General features: G+C 44.3%; 1 protein-coding gene across 4 annotated transcripts in view; it reads right to left on the bottom strand.

Moving 5' to 3' along the window:
- Window positions 1-12825, bottom strand: part of SUFU (SUFU negative regulator of hedgehog signaling) — a 378216-nt gene that overhangs the window by 251816 nt on the left and 113575 nt on the right. For 2 of the 4 annotated variants that reach the window (XM_085606533.1, XM_085606538.1), the window contains exon 7: window positions 6208-6364. In XM_085606533.1, coding sequence (XP_085462659.1) covers window positions 6208-6364 — 157 coding nt within the window. The remainder of the gene's footprint in view (window positions 1-6207; window positions 6365-12825) is intronic. The other 2 variants (XM_085606535.1, XM_085606539.1) reach the window with 1 other exon arrangement.

The following is a 12825-nucleotide window of genomic DNA, read 5'->3' as shown; positions in this document are numbered from 1 at the left end:
CTGAAGGCAGCGCTGAACCTGGCTACGATGGAGTTGGTATTCTCAGTGGCGGCTGGAACGGATTGGTGGTGGCGTGCCGTGGAGGGCTGTAAAAAAAAGTTCTTAAAAAACATCTTACCTTATCGCGCGTCTCTCCTCCGTCGCTCTCACGTCAAGCCAGAAGCAGGAAGCACCCACGCTCCCCTAAGCCAATCACAACGCTGCAATGCAGTGTTGTGGTTGGTCTGAGTGCTGCGGTTCGGCGGTCAGCCAGGGAATGGGAGCCTGTGCATGTTCTCCACCCAGGCTGTAATGCAGCCTGGGTGAGGAACATGCAAAGCGTACATAACTTTTTGGCCGGCCTGAGATGGCCAGTCAAACATTCATGCACACTTAGAGAGTCTGCCCAACACTCCTCCCCTGCTCTGAGAGCAGAGAACCCTTGCCCGCCCCGTAAAGCTGCTGCAGAAGCTTTCTTTTTTTACACAGCGAAAAGTGGGCGAACTGAAACTATTATGTTTAAAGTATGAAACTATTTTTGTTTAATGGCGTACGGGAAATTTTGCAGTTGGTATAAAAACTTGGGCAGCGACACCATTTTGAAGATTGCAGACCTACCAGTTGGAGACAAAGGTAAAACCAACCACACTCTAATATAGTTTCTTAATCGAGCCAGCAGAGGTTCTAGGTTACGCGTCCACGCTAGTGCAACATCTGCGCACACAAAAACTCCCAGATATTTAATCCCACTCGAGTCAATCCTGCAGGTAACCACCAACCAAAAACACAGTAGATTTAGATACGTTAAGATACAGGTCTGAGAACTGGCTAAAGATATGCATGATTTGTAGAATACGAGGCTGCAGGGGTGGTCAGAAAGAAGAGGACATCATCCGCGTATAACACTATTCGATAAAAAAAGGCCGCCCCCACTCAAAACCATGGATCTGAGCATCCATCCTCACCCACACCACCAATTACTCAATGGCAAGAGAGAACAGTAAAGGAGATGGGGGCATCTCTGCCTCACCACCCCGTGAACTGGGGCAGAATCTGAACTAGCCGTCGCTGTCAAATCAGTGTATAGTAGTCTAAGATAAGAATGAAATCTAGGGCCGAAATTTAAGCTGCGAAGACGTGCAGACAAATAGACCCAATTCAATGAGTCGACGGCCTTGTTGATATAATCCAGAAGAACCGCTGCAGATCCCTCCAACCGGTCAGCTAACGCCAAGGCATTATAGAGACACTGAATATTGTGCCAGGTAGCACGATGAGGCATAAATCCAGCTTGGTCAGGCTGAACCAAGTCAGGAACGAAGCGTATTAACCAGTTTGCCAGGGCCTTCGCTAGGATTTTCTCCTCCAAGTTTAAGAAGGAAATCGGGAGATAGGATGAATGGTCACCTATTGGCCATACAGGCAGGGGAACACCACTATCTCAGCATGTCACCAGTCAGGGGAAAGAGCGGCACCATCAACTGCAGACAATCACCCCAACAAGAGTTTCTGGAGTTTAGCCATGAAGGCATGGAAGAACTCACATGGGAACCCATTAGGCCCGGGGCTTCCCAGGCCGTATTCCTGCTAGAGCCATTGAGAGGTCATCCCCAGTGAGCGCACCGTCCAATAAGTCACTATCTAAAGATGAGGACATAGCCCTGCTTAATGATATGAAGGTACCATCTGTCGGGTGTGATGGACTGCCAAACAGAGAAAATGTCAAATCGTGCATCCCACAGGGAGGTTGGGTGCCGTTAAAAACAAACTAAAGTGGCTTGGAGGCTGGTGCTGCAGGGAAGGGGGGCTGGGAAGATCGGTGCACCTGGTGACCCCAACGTTGTCTACCCTAACCCCGTTCATGGCCATGAAAGGGCTGAGGTGACTGTAGCAGGGCAGGTTGGGTCTGGGGCTTTCTACATGCCAAACCTTTGAAGTATTCCTTAAAGGATCGCAGCTGATGAGGGAAGAGCCTGGCAGGGAGAAAATAGGCCTAAAGAGCATGCCACAGCCTAGCTTTCCTTAAAGAGCTCCAGTAAGCAATCAGCTTTTTTGCCACAATGGTGGGATCCATCAAACAGCTTATCCATGAGGGATGTTGGCATTTCTCCACAAAAGCCTGTGGGTTTGCCCCAAACTGTCAGTAGTATCTAGATTACACATATTATATATTTGGCCACATGCTGAAGGGCCATGGGGAATGAATCAGAATTCACCTTGCTGGTGGCAGCTCGGACCACTAAACTCACAGACGTGGGATGCAGAGAAAATATAATATAATATAAATATATATTTATATATATATATTTTTATATCTCCAAATAACGTAGACCGCCTGAAAATTGCCGTGCTGGGCAACACGGTGCAGCAGTTCACGGAGGCGGTCCACAAAATATCTTTCTAAGCCATTTGGCCAGACATTTTGCGGAAGCCCATGACTCCAGAAGCAACAAGTTGCGCTACTTCTGTCTGGACCAAGTTCCAGTAAAAGAGAGAGGAGCAGACAGGGAAAAACTGTTACGACAGCTGGAAGCGAGATATATTATCGAGCTCCGAACCCGTACCCCTTGGGGGCTTAACAGTGAGGAGGAACTCTGGTCATTTGTGGGATAAACAGATGCTGCTGTGCACTGGCCCATACAGGGCACTATTGGCTCATTGGTTTCTATTTCTTTTACTTATCTGTGTCACTAAGCAAAGAGCCATTCTTTTGAGTTACCAGATTGGTAGTCAAATGGAGGGTATAATGAATATCGAAGGGCTTTCTTGCCCATTAAGGGCCTAATCTACTCATGGATATTTATCCTGTATAAATGGACTCATTAGAATAAGAGCTATTTGAGAACTGTGACTTGTCATTTTAAATCTATGGGGAATGATGAATACTAGCCCCAATTTGGACATAAGGATTAACTAAGCCCATTGAGGGCGGGATTCTGTGCATTGGTATAGGTTTATTGGAGATCTATCGCACTAAGGAAACAATTAAAAAAATGCAATTGTGATGAATGAGTGACATTGTTACATGTTTGATAATGTATTTAGTTATGAGTCTATTTTTAATTGCTCAAAAATTAATTGCCTTACAGCCATATAAATTTGCTGACTTACTAAGACTGTACAGGTTAAGATGGCCGACACAGGAACATCTAAAGAAACCACTCCTGTATAAGTCCGTATTTTATTTCTCTAATGTATTTTCTTGACAAATGATTGGCTGTGTTATTAAAAAGGTGTATAATCGATGTGGCAACTAACATTGACAAAGGCCAGGCGGCCGAAACGCGTTTGTGTTAGCTTTTTGATTCTTTGAAGGAAGTTGGAATTAATACTATTAATTTTCATGAGCCCGAGTGCGCAGTCCTGTGTGTCTTTTGACAAACGGCTTAAAGTTCCATCGTGGGCAAGAGAAAGGGTTAGACCAAGGGCCGAAAAGGGAGCTGTTTAGGGCCTTACTGAACTGTAGTAAGGGCTCAGAAGAAGAGGGCTCAGGCTGAAGGACTTCAGGTTTGTTTTTACATCAACTGAAGAAAATTGTAGATCCAAGAGCAGCACTCTCTTTCGTTGGTAGCACAAGGGGGTAAATGAACCCTGTAACAGGGTGAAGTATGGTCATGGGTTTCTTTCATGGCCCATTGTAGTTTTCCCTATGTTAGCCTAACTGTACATGTTGTAGGTCTGATTTTCCTTTGCACACGTTACTATATAAACAATCTTGCTCAGGGGTGTGGAATTTAATAAAATGTCTACTTGTCCATGAGGCAGGTTGCTTCATAAACCTACTTGCCTGTAACAAAATCCACTTGTCCCTTTGATGCCATATAGTGCGGCGACAAATTATGGAAGCAATCTCATTATATAAGAGCTCTGATATAGCCTCTCTGATTATGCCAGGGCTCATACCATTAGCGGTGTTTAAATACTTTCAATCCTCTTATGTTGCCACCTTTCCGCAGATCTACATACTGGGGCTGAAGGTAGTGGTAAGCAATAGTCCCAGGGTTAGAATGTCCTAGAGTCTGTGCAAACCTACTAACTTGCATGTTTTAAGGGTTTTCAACCACTCTTCTCTAATCTGTTCCCATACTGAGAAATGTTGGAATTTGACTCCAGACAATGGCAGACGTAAACCTTCTTCCAGAGTTGGAAAAAAAGTGGTTGGAGGAAAAGTGAACTTGCAAACACTCAGATTTTCGCATGAGCAAATCAACACAAGCATATTTGCTCATGCTAACATGCAGTTCACAAATATTTTCTAGGAGTACTATTTCTTGTCCTACTTCTGTAAATTCTTGGGAATGCATGAAAGCTGTATAGCTGCAGTCAATGCAAGGACATATACCATGGGTGCACTTTTGAGACATTCTTTAATAAATGGGCCCCTAATTTGGTCTGGCGTTGACCATGACCTTTTGCGTTTATTACATTTCTAGCTCCATCTCTCTATATCGGCTGGCTTCACTGTGAGTGACAACATTCTGCTCTTTCACAAGGAGCATATCGACGCACAAAGTAGTTTTGTTCAGTGCCAGTAACTATTGTGGCAGTGTGTGCTTTTTGAGACCAAAAACTATTTTTGCTTTTGCCAAAGTTTGTTATAATGGCAAGGGGCTGGCAGCTCCCACACCAATAAGGTTTTACAAAAATCATGCCAAAACAAGTCGCACGTTGTCAAAACTAAAAAGCTGACCACCAATTTCAAACCTACTGGCTTTGCCACTGCTTGTTTATTTTTGTTTCCCATAACCTTTTTGAAACTGGTTACACTGATTTTCCATTATGAATATCTTTGGGAAATACTAGCATACAGCATCACGTTACTAAATAATGCTGCAAAGAAATGGTACCTGACATTTTACAGTAGTTTAACTAAATGTTTTTTTCCCTGCTTTTTTTAATCAACATTTAATTTTGAAAGCAAAGAATCATCAAGCTTGCTTTCAAGCTTCTGCAAATATTTGCATTAGATCAGAGAGCATTCTGGGAGCATTATACATAGCCTCATATTGCTAACCTTTGACATCAAACGCAGCCAAAGGGTTTGTGCTGCAGGGGGCTGGGCATACTTGTCCCAAGGACAAAATAAACATGAAAACTTGTTGCCTTTGACCCCAAACAACATCCCTGGGCATCGCGCCATAGGAATTCCACCGCCCCGATTGCTTTTGCGCCACATTGTACTTTCACACAGAACCTGCGTATGTTTTTCCGTTTTGTTCTTTTCCTGGGATTTAGTCTGAGCACTACCAACAAGGTCAAACAACAATGTCCCTTGTTATTCATTTTGGCAAGGCATTAGCACCTAGACATACCACAAGAATGCAGCAGTTCATGCGCACACATGTCCTATCATATAGATGAGTATCCGCATCCACTTGTTGAGTGACATACAGTTTTGCTTCACAGTCTCAAATCATCTTCAAGTGCATACGGGCACATTCCTCACACAACTTGGGAAACATACCCAAAGACCAAACCTCAGAGGCATGGCTCCTGTGAGTCCATCACCTACATGTATTTGAAAAGTCGTGGCATGGTTTGAACCCTATATAGTTTAAGGTAGGGACACCATTACCTTACACACTGAAATTCAATTTGAAAAACACATCAAAGCAATAAAAGGGAGCGGAGCTCTGGATCTGTGTTCAAAGAAGTGAAAAGAAAGGAACTGATGTTGGAGTGCCAGGGTGGTGCTTACATGCGACTTCGATCCGTCACTTCCAGGGACAAACTATGTCAACATGGTGCCACAAGGCAGCACTTAGCCGCATACTGGAGCCCTAATCTGAGAACTTCTGGAACCAGTATAGTTCCTGGGGATATTCTAAAGGAGAGAAACCTGCAGATAGAAAGATCCATCAGAATGCTTCTGCACGCTGCTCTGAGAGTCAAGCGTAGAAAGGATGTACAGGCCCAGTTTGCAGATCCAAAGTAGGGTGGCCCCAGGACACCAGAAGCAAACAACCCCAAACACTACAACGGTGGCCCAGTAGCCACTGCTTGCCCAAGTGACCCCCCCCCAAAAAAAAGTGTCTGAAAAATACAGATTCAGTAACATGCATCTGCTTGCTCAGAATATATTATGAGCCAGGGGCTCAATAATTTCTCAAATACTGCCTAAAAACTGATAATAGGTCTTGCAAATCAATATATAATTATTCTTTCTCAAGCTACCTAGAGGGAATACCAAAGTTAAATGTGTTAGTCTGTTAAGCACAGCCCAATTACCTTTACCAGACAACCGCCTTGGCTGTGTTCCAATGCAGATACTTCTACTGTCATCTTCGTCATCAGGTGGCCGGCTGAGATCATCCCATGCGCACTTGGCACTCACGCCACTGAGGTTTGAGCCATCTGTTTCAATACCTTTATCAACTCTCTCCTGCTTTGAAAAATAAATATTAAGAAACACAACTAAGAATACACATATTTATAAGGTTCATAAAAATACAATGGCCTTTTGGAATGTTCCATAAAATCTCTTAATTGCAAAGCCAATATTCTAAGGGAAAATGCCATGACAACATAAAAACTTTATCAATGTTCTTTTATCGATTAGCTGAAACAATGAAACTACAAAAGTAAAACAAGGCTGCTTGATATTTCCATAGGGAATCTGAATCACGACTATCAATGCTCCATTGGCTATGGAGATATCTGCATAAACATGCCAACTCCACTACAGCTCAATTACCACTATAAGAAATTATATTTAGCATTAGTATCAGGAGAAGTTCAATGGATGTCACCAGCTAGGACCTACTTCATATGGCTGAGTAAGACTAATTATTTCAAGAAATTCAAGCTACATGTTCACACAAACAAAATCTAAAATGCCACGGTATACCTGGCAATAACTCATCTTGATTTGTGATGTGTCGGAGTCCGGTGTCACTAAAATATGGAGACCTGCAATCACTGCATTAGAATATTATCAATCCAAAACTTGGAACTCACAGAAGGAGCCATAGCTGCAGTACACGGAGTACAAAAAGATCGCCTACCAATCCTCCATGTAAAGAACAGGGCTGCATTGCTCCCTAGCGAGGTTTGCTACGTAATATAAATACCAACACATAAATAGAAAGCAAGTCATGATTTACATATCCACATAGACAACCTAAATTACTTATCAAGGAATCTTTCTTAAGCAAGCAGTGGCAAAAGCCAATAGGTCTCACCGGTGGGGTGGATTAGGCAAGGTTGATTGTAGTGTGGTAGATTGGGGAAGACTATAGTGGAGTGGGTTGGGGCATATAAGGGCAGGGCAGACTGGGGCGTGGTAGATTGGGGTAGATAGGAGTGGGGCAGACTGGAGTGAGATAAACTGCAGTAATTGAAGTGGGGTAGGAGTGGGATAGATCGGGGTAAATTGGAAGGGGACAGATTAGAGTAGACTGGAGTGGGTTAGATTGGGTAGGGTAGGTTGCAGTGGGGTCGGTTGGGGTACGTTGGATTGGGGTAGATTCAAGTGGGGTAGGTTCTAGTAGACTAGATGAGTAGGATAGATTGGATGGGGCTATAGTGGGGTAGATTGTAGTGGGGTAGATTGTGTAAATTGGAGTGGTGTAGATTGGTGGGGTTTGAAATGGTGAAGATTTTAGTGGGGTAGATTGCAGTGGGGCAGACTGGGGTGGAGAGGGTAGAAGGGGGATCTACTGGAGTGGATTACATTGGGTGGGGTAGATTGGTGTAGGCTGGGTGGTGTAGAATGTGGTGGAGTAGATCGTAGTGGGATAGATTAAGAAGAGAATATTGAGGTAGTTAGTGTGGGGTAGGTTGAGCTATACTGGAGTGGGGTAGGTTGGGTGGGGTAGATTGGGACAGACTGAAGTGGGGTGACGTAGGGGAGATTGGAGTGGGGTAGATTGTTAGGGTGAACAGACATTCCAGATTTCCCCAGACAGTCCTTTCTCAGAGGACCATTCCTGTGCCCTGACATTTTTCTTAGTTTTAAATATGTCCTGGTTTTTGGGACAATGGTCAGGACATTCTGAAAAGCAGACCTGAAAAGTATGCTCTCCTTTCACAGGGTCCTCTGTAGTCTGAAACAATTAAAGAAAGGTATCCGTACAGTAAGACAGCACACAAGAAGGTTTGCAGCAGAAGAGACAAGAGTGGGAAGAACAGCAGGAGCGCACGGTGGGGAGGTCCTGCCACAGCTTATTACATATATACAGGGTACATGTCTGGGGGTAACCATGGATAGACTGTATGTAGCCACTATTTTCACATGGTAGATGCAGTCTACTCTGCCAAGAAGCTGGTCTCCACTAAAGCAGGCTGAACTTGACAACGTTCAGCAGCACCAGCACACAGTCTGCCTTCCATTCCCAACAGCAATCTGCAGGCACGGAGGGGGCTTTTTTATTTTCCCCTCCCGCTGGCCCAAAGATAAAGGCCGAAGTTAAGGGGACATCAGGCCTCCTTTTGTCCCAATATGATCCTGGCTGGGTGCGGTCTGGAGCCTCATACTTAGTTGCAAATACAACCGAGGCGAAACACAGGCTCACAACTTTTTTGGCACAACCTTGACACAATATCAAATTTGTTCAATCTCATAATGCAGGGGTGTGGAATTTAATAAAATATCTACTTGTCCGTGGGACAGGTAGCTTCATAAATCTACTTGTCCTGTGCAAAATCCACTTGTCCCTTTGGTGCCATGTAGTGCACCGTCAAATAATGGCAGCACTCATTATAGAAGAACTCGGATAATAGCCTCTCTGGTTATATCAGGCTCATAGTATAGAAGGATTTGAATACTAGTGACTTTCTTATTTTGCCTCTTTTCTGCAGATCTACCCATTCATCCTTTTCCTTTCATTCACCCACTAATATCTAACACTTCCCCTTTACATTGGCTGCCATTCATTCTTTCATCAGCCTTTCACCATTCTGTTTGTCAATCCATCCATCCGCCCATCCATATCCAAATCTACCGATCCATCCCCAAACATATCCATCCATTCATCTCAGCCATCTGTTCATCCTTTCGCTCACCCATTCTTCCGCTCATCCATCAATTTACCCTTTGAGTCATCTATCCTTCCTCTTACTGATCCAGCCACCCTGCAACCCATCTTATCTTTTCACCCTTTCCTTCATCAACATATCCATCGTCCATCCACCATCCCCGTCACTCATCCATCCTTTCACTCATTCGTCCATCCATCTAGTAAGCCACACTTACATTCATACACTTACTCATCTATCCACCCTTTCACTCACACATCCATCCTTTCACTCACTCACCCTTACACGTTAATTATGGGCCTTTGTCTGCCGAGCTGCAGAGAGCAGAGGCTCATCAAGAGCTTCAACCCCACTGTAGCTGCTAAAGCGAGTGGTTCACAACACCCCTGGCCAAACCTATCCTTCCAGCTCCAAATCTATCATTCAAACTCATCTATCCCTCCTCCCTTCCTTCCACTCATCGATCCATCCGTCCTTTCGCTCATCCATCCACTTTCACCCCCTCCATCCACCCTTTCACTCATATCCATCCACTCTTTCACTCATCGCTCCATCCTTTTGCTCTTCCGTCTTTCACCCCATCCATCCTCCTTTTCATTCATATCCATCCACCCTTTCACTCATCCCTCCTTCCACCGTTTCACTCAACTATCCACCCATCAATCTATCCATCCTTCCACCCATCAATCTATCCATTCTTCCACCCATCTATCCATTCTTCCACCCAGCCATCCATCCACCCACTCCATCAGCTATTCATCCACTCTCTCTTATTCATCAATCCACCCTTTCATTCAACCATCCATCCTTTCACTCATCCATCCACTTTCACCCCATCTATTCATTCACCCTTTCACTCATCCATCCTTACATCCACCCTTTCACTCATCCATCCACTTTCACCCCATCCATCCATTAATTCCCCTTGCACTCATCCATCCTTACATCCACCCTTTCACTCATTTATCTGTGTATATATCCATCCACCCTTTCATGTCAATTATAACCTTTTGTCTGGACATGCAGAAAGAAGAGGCCCATTAAGAACTCCACAGCTGCTGTAGCCGCTACAACGGCATGTTCAGATGCCCCTGGTGCATGCACAAAGTGAGATGAGAGGCCCAGTGCAAGGAGAGAAATGAGGGTGTACCTGAGGATTGCATGAATTCCCCATGGGGAAACTACTGAGCTTTAATCTAAGCCCTGGATGAGGTAAGATATGAGAGGCCAAGAGGAGTGGGTCAGGGCAGTCGGGTGGGGGGGGATGGGCAGCGGAGGGGGGTGGGGCACATACAGGCACCGGGTGAAACATAAGGTGCACAGGGAAAGCAAAGTGCAAAGGAGGGTTGTGCAGGGGCAGCATGAGAAGGGAAAGCATGGGCTTTACTGTAGGCCCCCGGAGGCAAGGGTGAGGAGGGATCTTGGGGCCGATTTGAGGCTCAAGTGTGAAGCACAGAATAAAAGGCAGGGTGTCACAAGGTTAAAGTCAGAGCAGGAGCCAAGAGGCCCTAGAGGCAGCCTCTTACATTCCAGTGATTTGAGTGTTCTGGAGCTGCAGAAGCTCCATGTTCGTCTCGTGCTAAAAGAATCTGAACGAACCAGAGGAGGGCCTGGAAGCCACACTAGAGCCTCGAGGAGAAAGCAAAAAGACTCTTACCTGACAGTGCTGTGGATGTTTTATATGGAGCTGTAACTTTGAGCTCCGCTCCATCATGTTGTTGTTCTGCTCTGGGGAAATTATAGTGCAGGCCCCAGCTTTTGCATTGACCCTTTCACTGCTAATAAAGTGCTCAGAGCTCCTTATTAACTGGCTGTGACCAAAAGGGTTGAACAGGTTGCAGCTGTGTATCGGATTACTGTAAGACTGTCTACTTGTCCTTTGGACAAGGTAGAAATTAAAACCTCTTGCCCTTGTAAGGAATCTAAATGTCTCGGGCGCCGGGAGATAGGAATTCCCCACCCCTGATAATGTACTTAAAAGTACTCACGATAGACCTGCTAAAAACGTGTGAAGTCCTTGACGTTATGCGCTGTGATGTAATTTGCATACTACCCAACTTGGTTAGTCCCCCACTTTTTTATTTTGGATCGATGCCGTTGGGGGGCGGGGGTTAATGTATGTACACAGCTAAAGCTAATGTGTGTATATACACACACATATATATTAGCACACAAACACACACATATACATACACACAAAGCTACGCAAAAAACAGGATAGGCCAAATATAGTGGTAAGACTAAAGGCTTTAGTCTGGACTTTATGTCGCCTGTCCCAGTTTTTACTTCTCAAAATGTGGTCAGCCCATAGATTGGGGTCGATTGGGGCAGACTGAAGTGGGGTGGAGTAGGGTGGGGTGTGACGCGATGCGATGAAGAAGGGGAACAGTAGCACGAGTTAGAAAGGGGAGAAACAGTGACATGGAGGAGCAGCAGTAGTGCAATAAAGAGGAAGGGGCAGAGGTGCCATGAGGAAGTGGGAGCATTATGGCGATGAACTGCACGTTCCTCTCTATCATCAATAGCTGTGTAGTCAATTTGTTTTGAAAAGTCAAAAAAGACTTTTCTGGCCCAGGGCACATTTATTCCATTACTGGTACACGAAGGGAAACCCAACTGTCCAGTTTCAAATGGTTGGCAGCGGTTTAAAATGTGGATATTTTGTAAATAAAACATTTATTTTCTGTATTTTAATGTCTTTGCATAAAATTTGGACTTTGACAAATTCTGTTTCAATACATATCAGTTTATTTCTTACTAGTCCGTAGCTGCAATGTCGAGAAAGCTGTTCCACGGTTCATTTGCATGCCCCTAATGCCATGGGCTGTAATTGCCGATTTATGCTGCTTCCTTCTTTTTAATTGACTTTTAGCCACACCAGCGAACGGTTTGAAATTTGCCCGTAGACAGCATGGGCTGTAGGACCCTAGTTTTCATAACCAGTCTCCCTTAAAAACGTTTTCAGAATAGGGCTTAATATACTGCTCTGCAATATCTTGCTGTAACTCATGTTCTTCCTGCAAAACAGTGCAGTTTGTCCCGCTTCCAAACGCGAAGGGGCAGCAACAATATCTACTGAGAAGGAGGGTGCAGAGGTTGGAGGAAGCAACACGGAATACCGAGTCAGTGACATTTGCTTGTTTGGTATTGCATAAGAAATAGGAACAGATGTAGCGAGCACTATTATGGAGTGCTTAAACACAATTAAAGGGGGGTGGAGGTAAATAAAACACAGACATGGAGGGCTGAGACGGAAAAGAAGCAAAATGAATGGGGAAAGGAGTGAGTGAAAACACAAGCATTCCTATGGAGTGGAAAACACAATTAAAAAAGTTGCTCTAAAAACCCTGAGCAGTGGATGGACTCAAGTTAAGTTCTTTATGCTCTAGGGGAAGGCCAAACACAAGAAGAAGTATGGCACATGCATGCCATGGCAAACTGCAATGAAGATACGAGAGCCACATTGCATCTAACAAATTTAACCAACTAACTGCAAACAACATATCTCGAAGAGACAGCACATGCCCTGTCTGGTTGAGCCCTAAAAATATATGGTTGGTATAAAAAAGGCAAAAATTACAAGTAAAATCAAATTAAGCATTTTAAATTCTTGAATTTTTAAACCGTGTTGTATAGAGAAATATCGGATTGACAAATTATCAGTGAAAGCTACACCAACTGTCATTTTTTATTTGTTTATATGGGATGGATAAATCGGTCAACTGCATGAACAAAGATCCAGAAATTACCATGCAACACAGATCGAAAGGTTAAATCACCTGGGGTGATATATTAAGAGATTCATCTGCTACACTCACTCACATTTTTCCTATTACCATTAGCGCCACATTAAGCTTCTTCTAGATGTTC

This window comes from Triturus cristatus, chromosome 1_2, assembly GCF_964204655.1.
Source record: "Triturus cristatus chromosome 1_2, aTriCri1.1, whole genome shotgun sequence".
In the NCBI taxonomy this organism is placed as follows: Eukaryota; Metazoa; Chordata; class Amphibia; order Caudata; family Salamandridae; genus Triturus; species Triturus cristatus.
Note: the sequence above shows the minus strand (reverse complement) of the source record. Positions and strands in the feature narration are given on the sequence as shown.